At 42.1% G+C, this 21,919-nt stretch overlaps 2 protein-coding genes across 6 annotated transcripts in view; one reads left to right on the top strand and one right to left on the bottom strand.

Moving 5' to 3' along the window:
- The window catches only part of LOC127570566 (KAT8 regulatory NSL complex subunit 1-like protein), a 107,853-nt gene extending 92,941 nt beyond the window's left edge, over positions 1–14,912 (top strand). For 4 of the 5 annotated variants that reach the window (XM_052016264.1, XM_052016247.1, XM_052016239.1 and 1 more), the window contains 8 exons: positions 718–870; positions 2,023–2,195; positions 3,466–3,590; positions 7,246–7,300; positions 9,410–9,522; positions 10,596–10,755; positions 12,395–12,673; positions 13,757–14,912. In XM_052016264.1, coding sequence (XP_051872224.1) covers positions 718–870; positions 2,023–2,195; positions 3,466–3,590; positions 7,246–7,300; positions 9,410–9,522; positions 10,596–10,755; positions 12,395–12,622 — 1,007 coding nt within the window. In that variant the 3' untranslated portion in view covers positions 12,623–12,673; positions 13,757–14,912. Of the gene's footprint in view, positions 1–717; positions 871–2,022; positions 2,196–3,465; positions 3,591–7,245; positions 7,301–9,409; positions 9,523–10,595; positions 10,756–12,394; positions 12,674–13,756 lie in introns of those variants that run through there. The other variant, XM_052016274.1, reaches the window with a different exon arrangement.
- The window catches only part of rpe (ribulose-5-phosphate-3-epimerase), a 68,126-nt gene that overhangs the window by 21,992 nt on the left and 24,215 nt on the right, over positions 1–21,919 (bottom strand). Inside the window, exon 6 of the mRNA XM_052016287.1 lies at positions 15,730–15,848. Coding sequence (XP_051872247.1) covers positions 15,730–15,848 — 119 coding nt within the window. The remainder of the gene's footprint in view (positions 1–15,729; positions 15,849–21,919) is intronic.

Here is a 21,919-nt window from a genome sequence, read left to right as displayed (position 1 = left end):
TAAGCAGGTGTACCAAGTTAAAATTGAATTGCAGCAGGAAGTTTTAAAATATGTTAATATCTTCAAATAACTTGCACTTAAAATTAATGAATTCTAGAATTAATGGCAAAATTCCCTTCCGGTCCCTTTTAAATCTTTCCCGTCTCACCTTAAACCTATGCCGTCTAGTTTTAGGTTCCCTTTCCCTGGGAAAAAGACTGTGTGCATTCACCCTATCTATGCCCCTTATGATTTTATACACCTCTATAAGGTCACCCCTCATTCTCCTACAACATTAGCCACCCTCCATTCCAAATATGTGGGAGGAAACCAGAGCACCTGAGATCAAATAAAATACGCCTTAGTATTGGGAAGTGGCAAAAGTATCAAGAATGGGAGTTAATGGGCAAGTGAATGAAAATAAGTTGCAGGAGATACAGGTGATTGGGACTGATGGGATTGCTCTGCTGGGAGCTGGCATGGACCCAATGGGCTGAATGGTCTCCTCCTGTGCCAGAGTAAAGAAAATTAGATACAAGCAGGTGGTAGGCACCTTGGTCAGCATGGAAGAGTTGGGCTGAAGGGCCTGTTTCCATGCTGTATTACTCTATAACTCTATGATTACTTTATCCTTGCAAGGTTTATCAATGATTTGTATGGATTTTTATTTTGATTAAAGATCTACCATTTTTGAATGCAATCCAAGATACTTATGTCTATCAACAAATTAATCCTCAGGGTGCAATGTTAATAAGGACCACTTTGCAAAGGTACTGGGACAGCATTGGAATCAGTCATCTTCTATCCCTGAACCACATACTCCAACAGAAGCATCGAGGAAGCCCTTCAGAGAATTAAGAAAAAGAAGGCATTCAAATGAGAAAACTACCGGTGAGGACAAGGCAATGTTTCTAGGAGATCCATTTCTGTGGATATAACAGCATTAGTTATGAATTCACAGATGATGGTCTTGCTCCCAAATTGACATTACAGCATTTTCAGATTTACTTGCCTCATCAACTTCCCAGTTTAAATGTGCTGTGAATCATATCTCCAAAAAAGCTGCGACATTTTACCCTGCCAGGTCACATCCATCACCAATACTTAGTGTAGTAATCCCTCGCTGCTCACAATGACTTGTGCTTTCACCAGAAGGAAAAAAAGATATTCTCACTCTCTCTCTCCCTCCCCCTCTCTCTCTGGATTGGAAGAATTTCTTTCTGCTGTCCTCTTTTTCTCTGCAAGCCATGGGTTTGTCTCACTTGATCAGATAATCTGGATTGACACTCTTGTACAATACTAAGTGAGTGCTTTCTTTTTGAACTCCATGAACACAGGTGGATGTAAAGAATCCGAGGACATCCAAGGAAGTTTATTCATTTCCTGACTAACATTTATCCTTAGCCGGCTATCACAAAAATATTACCCTGAGCATCACCCCATTGTTTGGGGGATCTTTGTATGCACATTTATTTAAAATTTGCTCACGCAACAGCAGTGATCACACTTCAGAAGTTAAGATTTGTTAATGAAGAGTTTTGGGTGCCCCACTGATGTGAAAGATGTACATAAAATGCAGATTAATGTGATTATTTTTGTACTATTCCTCAAACTAAACTGCTTCTCTATTGCTTTTGTCACCACTGATTCACGTTACATTATGGGTATTTTCTACTACCAGCTCCCACCTAGATCCCTTTCTTATGTTGCCTCTGGACAGGTTCCACTTATATTGCACTTGCATTATTTTGACCCTCATTTGCTAGCACCATGAATTTGCATTTCTCAACAGATAAGCAACATCTCCAGCTTGTTATTCCAATTTTTCAGTCTTGTTCAGATCTCTTTCTGACAGCTTTCCACTGTTCACTGCCCCTCCCAATTTGATCTGATGGTTAAAGAGCAAAAGAAATCATAGCTAGAGATAGGCATTTGAACAGTTCTTGACACTACTTCCTGAAATCAAGTTGGTTACATTGCCTTGGAGAATCTTGCCTATATGTTGTCTTCCACAAAATTCTGCATATTTATTTTGTATTTCAGTTGTAAGTAAAAAACACTGTGCTCTGCTGAACTCTGGTGACTCTCCTTCTGGTTCTTCGGTGAAAATAACACAGACATCAGGCCTTATTCAGCGAACTCAATGTTCCAGCCCAACAGATAGCTGGGTGTCCAGATCAACTCCATCCCAAAGAGCACTTTCGCAGACGAAAGATGTAAGATGTAATTGACAGACTCAGTAGTTTATTGTACTAATCTGAACCTGCCTTTGTGCAGTTATCCAGTTATTAATGGTTGTTATAAAAGGTTTTCACTGTATTTTTTTAAATGTTTTTATTATTATTTTACAGCGTGGTAACAGGCCCTTCCGGCCCAACAAGTCCGCACCGCCCATTTTAAACCCCAAATTAACCTACCCGTACGTCTTTAGAATGTGGGAGGAAACCGGAGCACCCGGCGGAAACCCACGCAGATACGAGAGAACGTACAAACTCCTTACAGCGACGGGAATCGAACCCCGATCGCTGGCACTGTAATAGTGTCACGCTAACCGCTACGCTACCGTGCCGTGTATTATTTCCTGTAGTGGAGTGATGAGAGGAAGACAGTAATAACCAATCTCTTAAGGTCACGGATATGTTTAGTTCTGTGTTTTCAGAATAGCCAGCATGGAAGGAGGTTTCCTCCAGGTGATAGGGGGATTTTCCCTAATGATAAAGTTTGCAATTATATTGTTTTATTCCTTGTCTATGAAGATTCCCTCTCGTTCAAAAATACTCCTTTCATATTACTTGGGAAATAGGGGTGTGGATTGGTTTGGTAAGGGCACCCTCATTAGCATGTAGATCAGTACCCAGCTGCACTATTTGTCAATAAACTGCAACGTGTAATATGGATACACATGAACAGGATTAATGAAGGGCACAGTTATATTGTACCTGTGAACCTAATGTTCTAAGGACTCTTCTGAATATATATTTTTTAAAAATTATAAGGTTTACAATGAAACTTCTAGTGACTATGTGTGATATTTGTGTAACCTAAAGGCCATGTCAGCTTTGTTGATCTATTGGAATGGATCATGACAAGTGAGGATGGGTTGCCAACCCATCACACTTTGGTCAAAACATTGGGTCATTCACTGTCTCAATGCATAATAATGTATGAAGTATGATGTATCGAGGCTAGTTGGTGATATGGGTGGCACCCCAAATTCACTTGTCAAGACTACCAGAGATCACTGCATCAGAGAACCTACGGGCTCTGACTTCTCTGATCTGGATCCTTTCCAGTAGATCAACAAAGGCTCAGCTGACATGGCCTTTAAGTTATATGAATGTTATACGTAATCACACTAAGTTTCATTATAAGTCCAATTGTTCTCTGCTTTAAATTTTTATATGACATATAGTAAGATGAGTTGTTGAGTAGGCTTCCACCTCAAACCTTCATAACAAAAGATTCTTATATATTATGTATTTCTAGATTTCTTTACGCCAAAGGCAGCAGAGTGAATGTTGTTATGATATTGATAACATTGTGGTGCCCATGTCATTGGTTGCCACTTCCAAGATTGAGAAGCTCCAGTATAAAGAAATTATTACACCAAGGTACAGCTTTTTTCATGATTCCATCTCAAACTTTTTTTTTGCAAGCACAGCAGCTTTAAGGTAACAGATGTTTATGGAGTTGTGTATTGACAGGTTAGTTTCTAACTTAACTTCCCAAAGATCCTAGATTAATATGTCTTGCGAATAAGAATAAAATATGAAACAATAATAAAATTAATGAGGACATGATTTGGCCAGAAACTGTATTGTAAAAAGCATTATTGTTTAATTGAAATGCATTTGCACAGTCATTCATCTTATTCTTGATCAGTCTGGGCTACTGAATCAAATGTTTACAAAAGTAGTTTTGGGGAGCTGGGTTCTTGAGTTGTCTTGTTATGGGTAGTCAAAGTGTGGTATCGTCATTCAAAGCCTTGTGCCAAAACTTTCTATCTTCACAAATGGATTAGAAACTTAATCACTGAATTTCTTCAGTTGTGTAGAAAGTTTAAATCAACTTTCCTGTCGATTTGCAAGTGCTTCTTGTTAAATGTTGTGTGTGTCAGTGGGTAATAGTCAAGGGTGGGAGCTCCAGCAGTCTCTGCAGAATGCTGACAGAATCAGGGAACCGAGCAGCAAGGAGGTCTTGTTCCAGATCATCAAAAGAACTTTTCACTTAGTGTCATTCACCTGATCCTTCATCATAGCTCTGCAAATCTTTCCACATATGTATTTAATTTCCTTTTAAAGTTACTATTGAATCTGCTTTTCCTGTCTTCAATGTTTCTAAATCATAATGATCTTTCTCCTCATCTCTCTGATACAGTTGTCAACCTGTCTCCTCTAGTTAGCAACCCTCCTACTTGTGCCCCTCAGGCCCCCTCTCACCTTAAACATACGCCCTCTAGTTTTAGACTCCCCTACCCTGGGAAAAAGACAGACCATTCACCTTATCTGTGCTCCTCATGATTTTATATATCTCTATAATGTCACCCCTCGCCTCCTTTGCAGGGAAAACAGTTCCGGCCCATTCAATCTCTCCATATAACTCAAGCCCTCCAGTTGCAGCGATATCCTTGTGAGTCTTTTCTGCAACATCTCTATCTTAATCACAAGCTTCTTGTAGTATGGGAACTAGAACTGCACACAGTATTCCAGGAGTGGTGTCACCAACGCCTTGTATAGTTGTAACATGATGTCCCAACTCTGGTACTCAGTGCCCCATCCGAAGAAGGCAAGCATGCTATATGCCTTCTTCACCACCTTGCCTATCTGTGTCGCCACTTTAAGAGAACTATGTACTTGTACTCCAAAGTCTCTCTATTCTGCAACACTCCCCAGATCCCTGTCATTCACTGTGTGCCCTGCCCTGGTTTAACTTCTAAAAATGCATTACTTCACAGTTGGGTTAAATTCCATTTGCAATTCTTTGGCCCATTTTCCCAGTTGGTCTAGATCCCGTTGTAAACTTCGACAACTTTCTTCACTGTCCACCACACCACCAATTTTGGTGTCATCCACAGACATGCCACCTACATTCTCATCCAAATCGTTAATATAAATGACAAATAACAGTGGACCCAGCACCAATCCCTGCAGTACACCACTGGTCACAGGCCTCCAATCTGAAAAACAACCCTCCACCACCACCCTCTGACTCCTTCCACCAAGCCAATTTTGTTTCCAGTTGGCTTGTTCACCCTGGATCCCATGTGATCTAACCTTCTGGACCAGCCTACAATGAAGGACCTTGTCAAAAGCCTTGCTAAAGTCTATGGTAGACAATGTCTACCACCCTGCCCTCATCAGTGCTCATGGTCACCTCTTCAAAAGAACTCAATTAAGTTCATGAGACCCGATTTCCCATGCCCAAAGCTGTGATGACTAATTAGTTCAGTTTGGCTATGACAGTTGTGCTGGATGACAGGCAGACAGCTAATGACATCCAATATTTAAACAAGATAGCTTAAAGCTGGTCGGGACTTGCTTCCCTTAGTAGAAAGATTGATAAGTAGGGGGCACAGATTTAAGTTATTGGTCAAAGAATTCGAAAGTGAGTGTGGTCAAAAGAGAAACCTCATCACATTTGACAAGTACCCTGGTGAGCACAGGAAGAGCTGGTAACCTACAGGACCTGGGACCGAGACAGCAGCAGTATCCAAGCACAGATCTGGGTTCTGCTCAAAGCCACTTTTCCAGTTTCTAGGAACATCCCAGGAGTGGTGTACAAGCTGATCCTCGCTTGTCTGGCCTTGGTGATCGTGATTAGCTCCTTCAGGGCCCACATAATCTTCATTAGTCCTAATCCTGCCTTCCATTGCCATTCTGTCTTTCTCATTCTGTATAAATACAGAACTGCTGAGTGTCCTGCCATTCACTTTCCTGTCAGTCACTGCGTGAAGCTGCATAAATTGGTTCTCTTTGCTTTACTTCAACCCTCTGTACAGTCCAAAAGGCTTTGATAAATTGGCAGTGCCATGTCTTTAAAAGGACACAATTCCCATGTAACCTCTGTTTTAATTCCTCCGACCCCATACACATTCACACACTGGTGGCAGAATTTGTGTAACAATAGCAAACTGAGAACATAGAACAGTACAGCACAGGAAAAGGCCCTTCGGCCCACGATGTTGCGCCAAACTAATTAAACTGCTAGTTAAGTGCCTAACTTAAAAAAAACCTTTCTGCCTACACCATGTCCATATCTCTCCATTCTCTGCATATTCATGTGCCTACCTAAGAGCCTCTTAAACACCACTATCATATCTGACTCCACTACCATCCCTAGCAGCACATTCCAGGCACCCACCACACTCTGTCAAAAAAAAACCTGCCCTGCACATCTCCTTTGAACTTACCCCTCTCACCTTAAATGCATGCCATCTAGTATTAGATGTTTTGACCCTGGGAAAAAGATACCAGCTGTCTATTCTGTCGGTGCCTCTCATAATTTTATAAACCTCTCAGGTCTCCCCTGGTACTGGAACAGCTGGTTTTCTGAAACTGTTGAGTCCTGAGAGCTGTAACATACTGAGCTTGAAGATGGGATCATTAACTGTTTCTTTCTCCACCAATTCATCTTTATTTTCTGGTATTTCCAGCATTCCCTTTCATTTTGGACTCCCAGCAGCTGTTTTCCATCTCAGTTTAGGCTTTTCTTTCTTTGTCCTCATTCATGTCCCTCTCCCATTAACAAGTCTCCACCAAACCCTCTCAGCTGACACCATAATCGTATGTGTCTCCACTCCATCACAAACATTCCCTGTGTTCTCTCTGCCTCTCTTTGTAACTTTAAAAAAACATTTGCCAACTTTTCCCTGTTCTAATGAAGGATCTTGGGCTTGAAACAAACTCTATTTCTCTGTCCATTGATGCTGACCAACCTGCTTAATGTTTCCAACATTTTCTGTTTCATTGTCAGTTTTCCAGCATTTGCAATGTTATTACTTCACAAGTTTTGATAGGGCAGACTGGGATAAACTTCCCAGTGTCATGGGTCAGTAACCATAAGATAGCTGGTGAAAGAACCAAAGATGATATGAGACTTGTGACCTGACATGAATGCACAAGTAGTTGAAGTAGATTTTAAAGTAACGTCCAACATTTGAAGGAAAAATGTTTCAGGAAAAACCCGGAGGGTGGGATTAATTGGAAAGTTTCTTCACTGGTACAGTTCCTTTTCTGGCTCATTCAGTGTTTTCCGTTGCTTCAACAGCTGGCGAATTATGGCCTTCCAACCAGTAAAGGAACTACACATGCAAGAGAATGAGGTAGGTTTGAGGTATACACCAGATGCCACAGTAACACTGTGGCATTTAGTGGTGACTAAATCATGCATGCAGGTTTCTATTGTCAAATAGACCTTTTGATATTTTCCATATGTTGCACCAAGTCATTCTGTGCTGGCACACCCCTGGTTTTGCTCCAGCTCACTGCCCTCTCTTGCAAGAACTCAGTGGAGGAAAATGTTTCAGGTTGAGACCTTTCATTTGAACTGAAAGAGAAGAGGGGAGATAGCCAGTATAGAGAGGTGAGAGAAAAGGGTGGAACAATAGCAAGGGTGGATCCAGGTGAAGAGGGATGATGGGAGGAGGGAAGAGTGGAAATAGTGACAGAGGCTGGGAGGTGAGGGGTGGAGGTGACAAAGGGCTGCAGGTGATGGAATCTAATGGGAAAGGAAGGTGGAGCATGGAACCAAATAAGGTTGGTGGGGTGGGACCTTCCTTATTTGTTTGTCATCTACAATAATGATTGAGAATATAGGTGGCATGGTTAGTAAGTTTGCGGTTGACACCAAGATTGGTGGTATAGTGGACAGTGAAGAAGGTTATCTGAGATTACAATGGGATCTGGATCAGCTGGGCCGGTGGGCTGAGGAATGGCAGATGGAGTTTAATTCAGATAACTGTGAGGTGTTGCATTTTGGTAAGAGAAACCAGGGCAGGACTTACACTGTGCATGGTTTGGTCCTTGGGAGCGTTATAGAACAGAGAGACCTAGAAGTGCAGGTACATAGTTACTTGAAAATGGCAACACAGCTAGACAGGGTGGTGAAGAAAACATTTGGAACGCTTGCCTTCATTGTTCAGGGCATTGAGTACAGGAGTTGGGACAGTATGTTACAGCTGTACAAGATGTTGGTAAGGTCAGATTTGGAGTACTGTGTACAGTTCTGGTTGCCCTGTTATACAAAGGATGTCATTAAACTGGAAAGGGTGCAAAGAAGATTTACAGGGATGTTACTGGGACTAGAGGGCTTGAGTTATAAGGAGAGGTTGAATAGTCCAGGACTTTTTACCCTGGAGCATAGGAGGCTGAGGGGTGATCTTTTAAAGGTTTATAAAGTCATGAGGGGCAGAGATGAGGTGGATGGCTGCAGTCTTTCCCCCAGGGTAGGGGAGTCCAAAACCAGAGGGTATAGGTTCAAAGTAAGAGGGGAAAGATTTAAAAGCAGCCTGAGGGTCAACTGTGGGTATATGGAACAAGCTGCCAGGCAAAGTGGGAGAGGCAGATACAATTATGACATTTAAAAGAGATTTGGACAAGTACATGGATAGGAAATGTTTAAAGGGATATGGGCCAAATGCAGGCAAATGCGACTAGCCCAGGTTGGCACCTTGGTCGCTATTGGACGAGTTGGGCCGAAAGGCCAGTTTTCTGTGCTCTATGACTCTGCCCATCACCCCTCGTCACCTGGATCCACCTACTGCTTGCCAGCCCCTGCCCCACCCCTTCCCCTCACCTCTTTATATTGGATATCTCCCCTCTATCAGTCCAGATGAAGGGTCTCAACCTGAAACATCAATTGTACACTTCCTTCCATAGATGCTACCTGATCTGCTGAGTTCCTCCAGCAAGTTGAAGTAGTAAGCTCAGTTCTTCCAGCAGTTTATTTTTTGCAACAGATTCCAGTCTCTGCAGTCTCCTGTACCTGCACTGCCCCATCTTGATTTGTTCACTGTCATTGATGATGGATAAGCAGTCCATTTAGTAATTAAGAAACACTGGTTCAGAAGCCTGTACAAACTGACATCTAGATCTTTTCAAACCTTCTGACCACGATTAAATACTGTCAGTAAGCAAGAGGGTGGGAGTTGGGGGTGAGATGGTAGGGGGTGGGGAGGGGTAACTGCCAGCTGGTAAACAGAAAATGGTAATATGGTTCTGACAGTAAACATGGGATACCTCTCTTCCCCACCTACTGCATGTTTATAAGCTATTGCACTCTTCTTCATGTGCTTCTCACAGGCTTTGGATGTAGACAGCATTTTCTGTATCTTTAGTCTTCAAAAACTTTTCTCTTGGTGGATTTCTAGAAGTGCTTTAATAGGATCTAATTGGGAACAAGATACTAACTTCTGTTGGTCATTGTCTTACAGTTAGAGGACACTTCAGATGAAGCATTTGCTTTGCGACATAAAAAGCATGAAGTAAGGGAGCAAGCAAGGTGGCTATTGTGGGAGCAAAGCAGATGTCATCGAAGGAGCAACAGGCAGGTGTACTGGTCCACTAACTATGTGTCTCCCTCTCCCTCCTTACTGATGTGGAACAAATGGTTTTGGAAAGTGTTGAGAATTATTTCAACAGATCAAATTGCTTTTAGTGTTTCACTGAATTTTTGGCAACATAAATGTGGAGTATTCTCATTTACTATATTTCCTTATCTGCCACAATGCATTTGTAAATTTATACTTGACGTGGCCATACTATGAGTTGTCTTGGTAAAATTTTGCAACATTCTGATGTGTGGTTGCATAAGCCTTGGTACCCCAACCAGTTGGTCACTTTTGTGTGAGCCTACACAGTGAATGCCACAAACACCACAAGCATTTTTTGTGGTTGTTGAGTAGGAGCCCTGGCTATTTATTTCCTTCCCCACCTTGCGGTAGCATCCACCTACTGCTCTGATATGATCACCTAACTGAACATACAGTAAGGACCTAGTCATTTCAGTTCTAGTCTCAGTGGTTTCTCACCCAGAATCATTGGTGAGTTTTAATCTTCGTCTTCATCATTCTAAAAGTGTTGAATTTGTGGATAAACTATCATGTGGTATTTAGGCAACTTGAAACACATAGACCTGTTGGGGCCTTTCAGGGCACTGATTAATGCTCAGAAAGGCCCCAGCAAGCCTTGAAGAATTAGCATTTATGGGGCTTTGGTGTGCAGATCCGTTGCCAACATATCTATGCATTTAGTTTTGAATAACTGTAGATTACAAAATAGGATTATTTGGATATCTGAATCCCTTTATTTGTGCTTAAATCATAAGGAAAAGATTAGTAATCCAGGGGTTATTCACACATGCTCCTGTCATTCAGTATCCAACTACCTCCATTACTTTGGAGCACTCCATAAACAATTTCATTTGTAAGTTAATTTCCACTCCACAAAGGGACAAACTTCTCCTTTAACTGATGGGATCTCCAGACATTTGTTCTCAACTTTCAAGTAACAATTCACAGGCATGCAGCTTATGCTGAAAACCAGGCTTCCCATCCAATCTTGAAATCCTCTATTTTTTTCGTTAGCAATTCAGCTTTTCACCTCAGTATTTCCCTTTAGGTTATCATCATTCACTAAGAATAATGACGAGCATTTGAATCCTCACCTTCCACCTTCTTCAGATAGTGAAAAACCTTACAGCTCCGTGCGCTGCGTTTCTGAACTGGCACAAAATGAGGAGACTCAGGTGTTACTCATGGAAGGAGAGCCTAATGCAAAGGTAGGAAAAGTAATTAAATGTGCATTAGCTTTAAGAAAATATTATTCCTTTAGTCCACTAATGTAATGCTTGTGTTGTATCTGTACTGTCTAGCTAGTAGTTGGATAGCTCAGCATCTGTCTTTGCACTAAATCTGGAGATATGCAAGTTTCACTGTCTCTGGATCTCAAATAGCTTGGCACAACTATAAGTTAACTTACCTCCTTCCATGTACTGTTCGTCTCATGAGCTGGTGTGTGGGCAAGACTGATTAAGCATAGTTGCGGCAGGTTCACCATTTACTTAAATTGTTCTTCTATGTCACACTCAAAGATTAAGTGTGAGCCTCTAATTGCTTTAAAAGCATTGAAACATCATTGAATGTATGTATGTGTGTATATATATATATATATAGATAGAATTAGGCAGAACACACAGCATAGAAATGCAGCCCAGTAGGTCCGAGTCAATTAATGGTCCACAAGTGTCTGGCTGCCCTAATTCTCTTCCTTCCTTGTGTCATTCAGCTCCCCTTTCAATGTCCCCACTATTCTCTGGTAGTGAACTCAATATGCTAACCCACTCTCCAGGGAAGGAGGCTATAGCAGGAATGCATGGGTTGGCCCAATACTATTATGAAATAGTGTTTCCTAAAATTTAGGTTAAATTATATAATTACCTGTATATTTTTCAGAATGGAGGTTGCTCACTGTAATTGTTTTCAATCCTATTCCCTTAATTTACAATCAATGAAACATCTTTGTAAATGAATGCACAGAACGATGTGAATCGGATGTGTTCACCACCCAATGGCAGAGCCTGGTTTCCTGTCCAGTTATGTCTGATGCATTGCTGATCACAGCGTGGTTGCCAGAGGTGGTGTTTTGTCCAAGAGATTAAACAATAATGAAAGTGGAGTTTGAACTGCCTTTGGGTGGTGAGTAGGGAGAGGCAAGATAAAGGCAGAGGGGCAGTTTATCCCTGCATGAAATAAAGGGAACCAAGTGCAGATAATTTTTGCTAGGGTAGGTGATGATGTTACTTTATAACAGTGCTGTAAGTGAGCAACTACTCCCCACCTTCCTCCCCATCCAGTTTAATTATTCTGGATACAGTTGTCACTGAGTTGGTGTTAGAGAGAGATCTAATGGTGATTTTGAATATCCCAGCTGATAGGATTGCTGGAGCTGTGAGGCAGAGCACTACCTGCTGAGCCACTGTGTTGCCCTAACTCTGGTGCTGTCTATGTGGAGTTTGCATGTCCACCCTATAAGTGCATGGGTTTTCCCCACTCAACTTCTCAAAGACTGGTAGGTAATGGGCTGCTCTAACTTACACTGGTATTGGTGGATAAACAGGAGAATTGGGATAGAGTTGCTGGCTGTGAGAGAAAACGGGTTACAGGGAAATAAGTAGAGCATTAGGATTGCTTGGAAAGCTGGCATAGGCTCGATGGGCCCAAGAGCCTCCTTTGATGTCGTTTAAAAATTAGAAAACTAAATCCTGTGGAATTTCAACTCCACCGTTATCTGGATTGAAATATGGAAATCAAATAAATCTGTGTTTTGTTGACATGTACAGGTCCCTGTTAACATGAATAATGTACAGTGGAAAAATCATAAACATCTTTCTCATGTAAAAAAATTGTACTTTATTGCAGGTTGTTCTACCGTGGAATTGTCGTACTTTCCCTCTGAGTGAGGAAGAAGTAAAACACTTAGATCATCCAGAGGAAGAGAGTGCAGTTGAGAAAGGTGGTCTCAGGCCTCTCACGAGGTTATACTCAGCACTCAGTGAGAATGGCCGGGCAGCTTCAGAGGGAGTGCCATCTGCCAGAGAAGCACAATGTAAACTCTCGGTCTGGGGACAAAACAGTGCAACACAATAGTGCCGATAAATCTGGGATTATTTAGAAACAAGGTTAAAGAATTATCATAAGGTGATTTTCAATCTTCCTTTTGAATATCTTCATATTTCTAGCCAAATTTTTGTCAGTGTTGAGATTCAGGTTGCCTGAGAAGTTGTATCAGGACTAAAGAAAACCTCATAGAATCAATAACATTTTCCTGACTTAATCTCTTCTGGGGCTGAAAGTGAGATACTACAATTAGTTCCTGCCTGAATTAGTGTGCAAAAACATAGTAAGATGTGGCTGCTGTCTGATTAGTATATATATCCTGCTTTGTGCAGATGTTAAGTGAAGGGAGAATTTTCATCTCTATTTTCAGAATGTAATAGAAACAACACCTGTAAAAACTCTGAAAATGGTATCAAAGTTTAAACCATTCCTTGGTATTAGAACGTGCACAAACCCAATGCCCCATTTTGCTTTAGAAAGTTCCAAACACTCCATTGCTTCACTGGAGAAAAAGGATCAAGTTACTTTTTAACTCATTCCTGTGAAATGCTAATTCATTCTTAATATACTACAAACCCAGCATTGTAATATTCGACGAAGCTATGCAGTTCATTTGTTGACATAACTTAAGGTTTCTAATTTGGTGTCAGTGCAAAAACCGTGGCTGTGTTGAACACTTTAAACTATTTATGTAAGTGAAACTCAGTTCTGTATACATTGAGAAATGCAGACCCAACAGAAAATCCCACTGCAAAATTGATCATAGTCCAAACTACACATTGGCAACACACTAGAAAAGTTTTGAAGTGGACTCTGCAATTAATGAGACAAACATAAATGCCTCCTTCTTATTGATTTTACCCTCTCCTTTCCTAATGGTATTGATTCTTGATGTACAGTGAAAGGACACTGGCAACCTTCTCTAACATCTCAACCTCATAGCCGTGAGTCAAGAGAGCAAGTACAGCAGGTTATTTCTGTTGTAAAAAAAACAAGCTGGGCCCAGATAATAGCCTGTGGTATTGGCCTTTCTAACTGAGTGGAATGCATGGCTGATTATTCACTTCTTCCATTTTTGTATGTAAAATTAACTACAGACTCAAATAACATTTCTTGTTTGATTATCTCAAATACAACTAATGCTTTGCATTTTCTTTCCATCAGGTGTTCATTTGAAGGCATTCACTTCAATAAACCATCCTATGGTATTGACTGACACCTCAAAATCAGTAAACAAACTGCACAAACGTTCTGAAGCTGAAATCAGTGAAGATCTACAGCTGCAGGAGTATTGCTGCAAAGCCCTGGATGTTCGCATTTAAGGAATGAACATGGACTGTATTAACATACTGCACCCTGATATTGTGGCATTGCAACATCCGACACACAAGCTTTGCTCAACCCATGGAACATTCTGTATTCTAAGATCATTTGACCAGCAGCTGGCTCTGAGGTCCTAATAATTAGATCACAAGATGATGTTAAGAATTGTTCTAAAACTGCTCATTTTCTTTTCACACCCAATTGCCTTCTGTTTACTTTTTAAAAAGTAAAATTATTTTAGTAAAATGCCTCTCTCATTGGCCTGTCTTGTGCACAAAGGATGTAGATGCTCAGCAGCAGTGCTGCAAATCTGAAAGAGGGGAAACATGGTCAAGCATTCAGCACCTTGAGCACAGCAGGTAGGCTCTGATGTTTGAGGTCAGATCAGGTCAGCAGCTGAAACCTTAACCACAACTGCTGTGTACTTCCAGCATATTTTGTGTTTACGTAAGTGGCTGAGTTATATCCATCTTCATTTGTAAGTTAGTTTGGAATTATATTCCTTGTTACACAAACTGAAAACTATTTTCTAGTGCCACTTCATTATTGGAAATGTTGGTATGTACCATGAGCTTTAATTCATGGCTAACATACACAGTAGCAGTTATTTTCTGTGGGTGGGACTGATGATGCATACTGAACCACTGAGAACCCATCTCAGACAGCACCAGCCTTCAGGCAAGGAATGTTATTTTTATTTGTGATGCACTCTGCAAGAATGAACAATCCAGTTATTTCTGCTTCGATTTTGTTTTTAAAAGATGTACTTTCCCCCACAGTTCACTAAACATAGTTGACAGGTTTTTTTTTAGGCTGGGCACCTTTTTTTGAGCAGATCAGAGAGGAAATTAATGACAGATTCCTACTTTCCCTCTGCATCCACCAGGAAGCCAGATGACAGCATTCAGCTAGGAACATGCTTAAATAGGAATAAGCAATTCAGACTGCAACTGATCTGTACTGTAATGCACACCCCTCCCCCCCCCCACCCCACCCCATTTCACTGGACACTTAATGACATGTTTATTAGGATTGTTTTTTTTATCTTCCACCTAGAAGAAAAAAAGTTTGTCATATTAATTAAGAAATATGAATTGATAGTAAATCAAATTAGAAACCTCTACTTTAGCCAACTGCTTTCTAAATCTGATTGCTTCAACCCCAAGTTGACTTAAGGGGCTCAATAATTTAAAAATCTCCATTTTCAGTACGTCAACCTTCTTGCAATTGTTGAGAGCAGTTCAACTGGTATCCCTAATACACATTCATGTTATTCATTTATTTTATAAGGAAGCAGCACAGTTGATTGTTGATTCATGCTGAATTAACAAATCATGGCTAGCATATTTCCATGAGCTAGATAACAGAAATGAGTTAAGCTCCAGCTTCACACACAGCAGGTTTCTGCATTCTGCCATGAATGTTTTTTTTAACGTTACTTAAAAACACCTTGAACGAGCCTTTGATTTTTTTTGCACAGAAATGAATTGTGACATGGTGTTACAAACATTGCACTAATAGTCAAAGAAAACTTACTTTGCATGCTCCTGCCACAAGCCTAAGTATACTCATATTAATTTACATACTTCACACTTCCACATGTAATATGGTGCCAGAGTGACATTTATTCAAACCAGCAAAAACCAAGGGGCAACCACAGAAAATAAAGTTCTAGTAAATATTTGCAGAATATCATATCAACTATGATTGGAACTCGGTTCACATTGTAAGAACAGTATTAAAACAAGTGTTTTAAGTTCATACCCTCCACCACAAGCAGCAGGCATACTATAGTTGCACTGCTGAGATTTCACCTGTCCAGACATCGCTTCTGAATAGCTTCCACACAAACATTTCGGAGCAGGTTAATAACTGATCTGGGATCATCACTCTTCATGACAGCACTGCCAGACACTATCATGTTTGCTCCAGCCTGAAAAACAATTACAATTTAAGCCAATGTCTGTGAAGCTCTACAGTTCCTGCTGTAAAGCTGCATTCTGCAGTCTGTTGAACACCAACAAAATAATGTTCTGGGGATATTTAATCAATATAAGCAGCATTGTATCCTAGGAATGAGCACCAAAGGGCCATCAGTTCAACAGAATGGAGAGAAATGCAGTTATTTATCTAAGGAATGACTTTGTTAAATTGCAAGTGTATCACTGTTACATGAAAACAAAAGAGCAGGATATCCTGGAGTGTTCTGAGCTGATGAAGTGCCTTTGAAGTTTAGCCACTGTTTAAAGGAGGAAATTCTGCAGCTGTGTGCAGCAAAGTCCCACACAGCAATAAAATACGTACCCCTAGCTTTGTTTAGTGAGGAAGAAATCTTGATTAGCGTTATTGAATTTGCCTTTTGTGATATATGCAATTAAACCTTTTACATCCAACTGAGGGGTTTGTTTAATGTCTCACCCACTTTGAAAGTAACTGATGTTTTAAATAAAATCAGCAAACCTTGAACTGAAAGTTATAAATTTTGTACCAAAGGCACTCAGTGTGTTGCAGAGCTCCCTGATGTGGAAAGGCACTTTGTGAGTGAGCAGAAACTACAGAGACCAATCAATTCTTGCTACATGCATCTCAACCAGAGCATGAGTTCATATTACTACAACCAGCCCAAATACAACCACATCATTTCAGTGCAGCTAATACAGGCAGCAGGAGCGTTATGGTAAACATTGACCATATCTGCAGTAAGTGTTGGCTTCTCGAGGAACCTCAGCTCGGGATCAATGAGCTAGAGTTTGAGTTCCAAATATTGCAACAGATCAGGGAGGGGGAGAATTACCTGGACACAATATTCCAGGAGGCAGTCACACCCCTTAGATTAACTGTCTATAAACTGACAAATGGTCAGGGACAAATAGTGTGACTGCAGAAGAGACAGGGAGAGGGATCCAGAGAAGCCTTAGTCCTTGTCCAAACGTTCTTGCTCCCTGTGTGGATGAGGGTGGGGACTGCAGGGAGGATGTGTGAACACTAGGGAACAGCCATTCAAGTTGGTGGTGTTGGGGAGGGGGGGGGGTGGTGAGAAAAGAGAAATGCAGTGGTCATAGGGGATCGCATAGTTAGAGGAACAAATACTGTTTTCTGCAGCAAAGACAGAGGCCCAAAGGCTGTGTGTGGCCTGCCTGGTGCTGGGGTTAAGGACATCTCTTCTGGACTGAAGAACTTGAGAGGATCCAGTGGGCATGGTCCATGTAGGCACTAATGACATAGCTAGGATGGAGGAGGAGGTCAGGGCAAAACAAGATCAGAACCACAAGGGTAATAATCACAGCTTATTACCCGAGCCACATGCAAATTGGCAAAGGGTAAATCAGGTACGTTGCAGTGTTCAAAGAAGTTGGTGCATGGCTCAAAGATTGGTGTGGGAGGACTAGTGTCCTGGCAAATTGCATAACTAGGGTTGTTACAGGACTTTAACTGGGAGGGAGGGCTCCAAGAAAGGAGATGAAAGAGCAGTGGCACAGGATAGTGAGTAAAACTTGACTGTTGTAGTGTGATAGGATAGGCCAGAACCATAGAACAGTACAGCACAATACAGGCCCTTTGGCCCACCATGTCGTGCCGATCTTTAAACCACGCCCAAGACTATCTAACCCCTTCCTCCCACATATCCCCCTATTTTAAATTCCTCCATATGCTTATCTAACAATCTCCTGAACTTGACCAACATACCTGCCTCCACCACCACCCCAGGCAGTGCATTCCATGCCCCAACCACTCTCTGGGTAAAAAAACCTCTCTCTGATATCTCCCTTGAACTTCCCACCCATTACTTTAAAGCCATGCCCTCACATTGAGCACTGGTGCCCTGGGAAAGAGGTGCTGGCTGTCCACCCTATCTATTCCTCTTAATATTTTGTATACCTCTATAATGTCTCTTCTCATCCCTCCTTCTCTCCAAAGGAAAGCCCTAGCTCCCTTAGTCTCTCCTCATAATCCATACTCTCCAAACCAGGCAGCATCCTGGTAAATCTCCTCTGCACCCTTTCCAACGCTTCCACATCCTTCCTAGAATTAGGCGACCAGAACTGGACACAGTACTCTAAGTGTGGCCTAACCAGAGTTTTGAAGAGCTGCATTATTACCTCGCGGCTCTTAAACTCGATCCCACGAATTACGAAAGCTAACATCCCATAAGCTTTCTTAATTACCCTATCCACCTATGAGGCAACTTTCAGGGATCTGTGGATATGAACCCCCAAATGACTCTGCTCCTCCACACTACCCAGAATCCTGCCATTAACCTTGTACTCCCCCTTGGAGTTAGTCCTCCCAAAGTGTACCACCTCACACTTCTCCAGATTGAATTCCATCTGCCACTTCTCAGCCCAGCTCTGCATCCTATCAATATCCCTCTGCAATCTTCGACAGTCCTCCACACTATCCACAACACCACTGACCTTTGTATCATCTGAAAACTTGCTAACCCACCCTTCTACCCCCTCATCCAAGTCATAATATTACGAAAAGTAGAGGTCCCAGAACCAATCCTTGTGGGACACCACTAGTCACAGCCCTCCAATCTGAATGCACTCCCTCACCATAACCCTCTGCTTTCTACAGGCAAGCCAATTTTGAATCCACACGGCCAAGCTTCCCCAGATCCCTTGGCCTCTGACCTTCTGAAGAAGCCTACCATGTGGAACCTTGTCAAACACCTTATTAAAATCCATGTAGACCACGTCCACTGCACTACCCTCGTCAATCTGCCTGGTCACCTCCTCAAAGAATCCTATCAGGCTTGTGAGACGTGATCTTCCCTTCACAAAGCCATGCTGGCTGTCCCTAATCATTCCATGATTCTCTAAATGTTCATAGATCCTATCTCTAAGAATCCTTTCTAACAGCTTGCCCACCACAGACATAAGGCTCACTGGTCTGTAATTCCCTGGACTATCCCTACGACCTTTTTTGAATAAGAGGACAACATTTACCACCCTCCAATCCTCCGGTACCATTCCCGAAGACAACGAGGACTCAAAGATCCCAGCCAATGGTTCAGCAATCTCCTTTCTCGCCTCGAGGAGAAGCTTGTGGAATATCCTGTCAGGCCCCGGGACTTATCTGTCCCAATATTTCCTAACAGCTCCAAAACACCCTCTCTCTTGATATCAACATGCTCTAGAACATTAACCTTACCAACACTGTCCTCAGCTTCATCAAGGGCCCTCTCCTTGGTGAATACTGAAGACAAGTATTCATTGAGAACCTCACCCACTTCTATAGCTTCCAGGCACATCTTCCCACCATTATCTCTAATCGATCCTACCTTTACTCTCATCATCCTTCTGCTCTTCACATAAGTGAAAAAAGCCTTGGGATTTTCCTTAACCCTACTCGCCAAGGCCTTCTCATGTCCCCTTCTTGCTCTCCTCAGCCCCTTCTTAAGTTCCATCCTTGCTACCCTATATTCCTCATGGTCCCTATCTGATCCTTGCTGCCTACACCTTATGTATGCTGCCTTCTTCCTCCTAACTAGTTGTTCCATCTCTCTTGTCACCCTACCATTCTTTGTCTGCCTCACCAGAACACATTTATCCCTAACATCCTGCAAGAGATCCCTGAACAACGACCACATCCCCATAGTACATTTCCCTTCAAAAATGTCATCCCAATTTACTCTCGCACATTCTAGCCTTATAGCTTCATAATGTTGCCCTTCCCCAATTAAATATCTTCCTGTCCTCTCTGCTCCTATCCTTGCCCATGACAATGCTAAAGGTTAGGGAGCGGTGTTCACTGTCCTGCAAATGTTCCACCAAGAGATCTGTCACCTGACCCAGTTCATTACCTAATACTAGATCTAATATGGCATTCCCTCTAGTCGGCCTGTGACAGCAATCTGTCCTGGACACACTTAACAAACTCTGCCCCGTCTAAATCTTTGGTACTAAGCAGGTGCCAATCAATATTTGGGAAGTCTCCCATGATAACAACCCTGTTATTCTTGCACCTTTCCAAAATCTGCCTCCCAATCTGCTCCTCAGTATCCCTGCTGCTACTGAGGAGAGTAACTGCTCCTTTCTTGTTCCTAACTTCCACCCATACTGACTCTAGAGAGGATCCTTCTACATTATCCACCCTTTTTGCAGCTGTAATAGTGTCCCTGACCAGTAGCGCCACCCCTCCTCCTCCCCTCCCTCTCCCTTTTAAAACACTGAAATCCAGGAATATTCAATATCCATTCCTGCCCTGGTGACAGCCAAGTCTCTGCAAGAGCCACAATATCGTAGTCCCAAGCTCTCAGTTTTTACTTAAATGCAAGAAGTATCAGGAATACTTCTTGCATTTAAGTAAATGCACTTTAGCCCATCCACCTTTCTACTTTTATACCCTATCTCCTTCCTCAAAGCCTCTCTACATTAGATCTGACTTTTCCCCATCCACTTCTCCCTCTGACCTACCCCACTGGTTCCCATCCCCCTTCGCGAACTAGTTTAAACCCTCCTGAACCACCCTAGCCAACCTGCCTGCAAGGATATTGGTCCCCCTCGGGTTCAGGTGTAACCCGTCCACTCTGTACAGGTCCCACCTTCCCCAAAAGAGATCCCAATGATCCAAAGATCTAAAAACTTCCCTCCTGCACCAGCTCCTCAGCCACGCATTCATCTGCCATCTCCTCCTATCCTTACCTTCACTATCATGTGGCAGAAGGTAAATGAAAATATGCAAAACAGCAAACCCAGTGTTGTGACTAAAAAAAAATCAAAGCTTAATGTTCTTTATTTGAATGCACATAGCATTTGCAACTAGATACCACAGATAGCAATATACAAGTACCACGTGAACATAGAAAAACTACAGCACAATTCAGGCCCTTGGGCCCACAAAGCTGTGCCGAACATGTCCCTACCCTAGAAATTACTAGGCTTACCCATAGCCCTCTATTTTACTCAGCTCCATGTACCTATCTGACAGTCTCTTGAAAGACCCTATCGTATCAGCCTCCACCACTGTTTCCGGCAGCCCATTCCACGCACTCACCACTCTGAGTAAAAAGCTTACTCCTGACATCTCCTCTATATCCACTCCCCAGCACCTTAAACCTATGTCCTCTCGTGGCCACCAATTCAGCCCTGGGGAAAAGCCTCTGACTATCTACCCTATCAATACCTCTCATTATCTTATACACCTCAATCAGGTCCCCCCTCATCCTCCGTCTCTCCAAGGAGAAAAGGCCGAGTTCCCTCAACCTGCTTTCATAAGGCATGCTCCACATTCTAGGCAGCATCCTTGTAAATCTCCTCTGCACCCTCTCTATAGCCTCCATATCTTTCCTGTAGTGAGGCAACCACTACAGTCGTCTAACGCTATAACAAAAACATGGTTGCAGGGTGACCAGGACTGGGTGCTCAATATTCCAGATTATACACTGTTCCAAAAGAACAGGCCAAAGGGGAAAGGAGGTGAAGCAGTGATGTTGTTGATCAAGGGCAGTGCTGAGTCATGATATAAAGGCAGTGGATAGTGATGTGGGATCAGTTTGCGTTGAAATCATAAATATCAGAGGAGAGAAGACACAAGTGGGAGTGGTCTACAGACCCCAAAATGTGTCCTTTCTATAGGGCAGAGCATAAATAGGCAAATATCAAGCACATGTTTGAAGGGAACTGCAATTATCATAGGAAATTTTAATCTACGTATTGATTGAATGAACCAAACTGGCAAAGCTATGGTGGATAAACTTGGGAACGTGTCAGGGAGACAGCAAGTAGATTGCAGAGCCTACTTTCTGTAATGAAGGATTAATAAGGGCCCATGTGGTTAGTGACCACGATATAATTCCAAATGCAGCTTGAGTATGAACACCATTGATCTATAACCAATGCCATCTATTTAAATAAGAGCAATCATGTTATAAGGAAGGAGTCATCTAAGGTGGACTGGGTAAACAAGCTGAGAAAGAGGTCACTAGGTGAACAACGGCAGATATTCAAATGGTCTATAGTGTGCAGAGGGATTCCATGAGAAAGAGGCACAATTTTAACA

This window comes from Pristis pectinata, chromosome 1 (genome assembly GCF_009764475.1).
Source record: "Pristis pectinata isolate sPriPec2 chromosome 1, sPriPec2.1.pri, whole genome shotgun sequence".
Classification (NCBI taxonomy): Eukaryota; Metazoa; Chordata; class Chondrichthyes; order Rhinopristiformes; family Pristidae; genus Pristis; species Pristis pectinata.
This window is presented reverse-complemented; position numbering and strand designations above follow the sequence as displayed.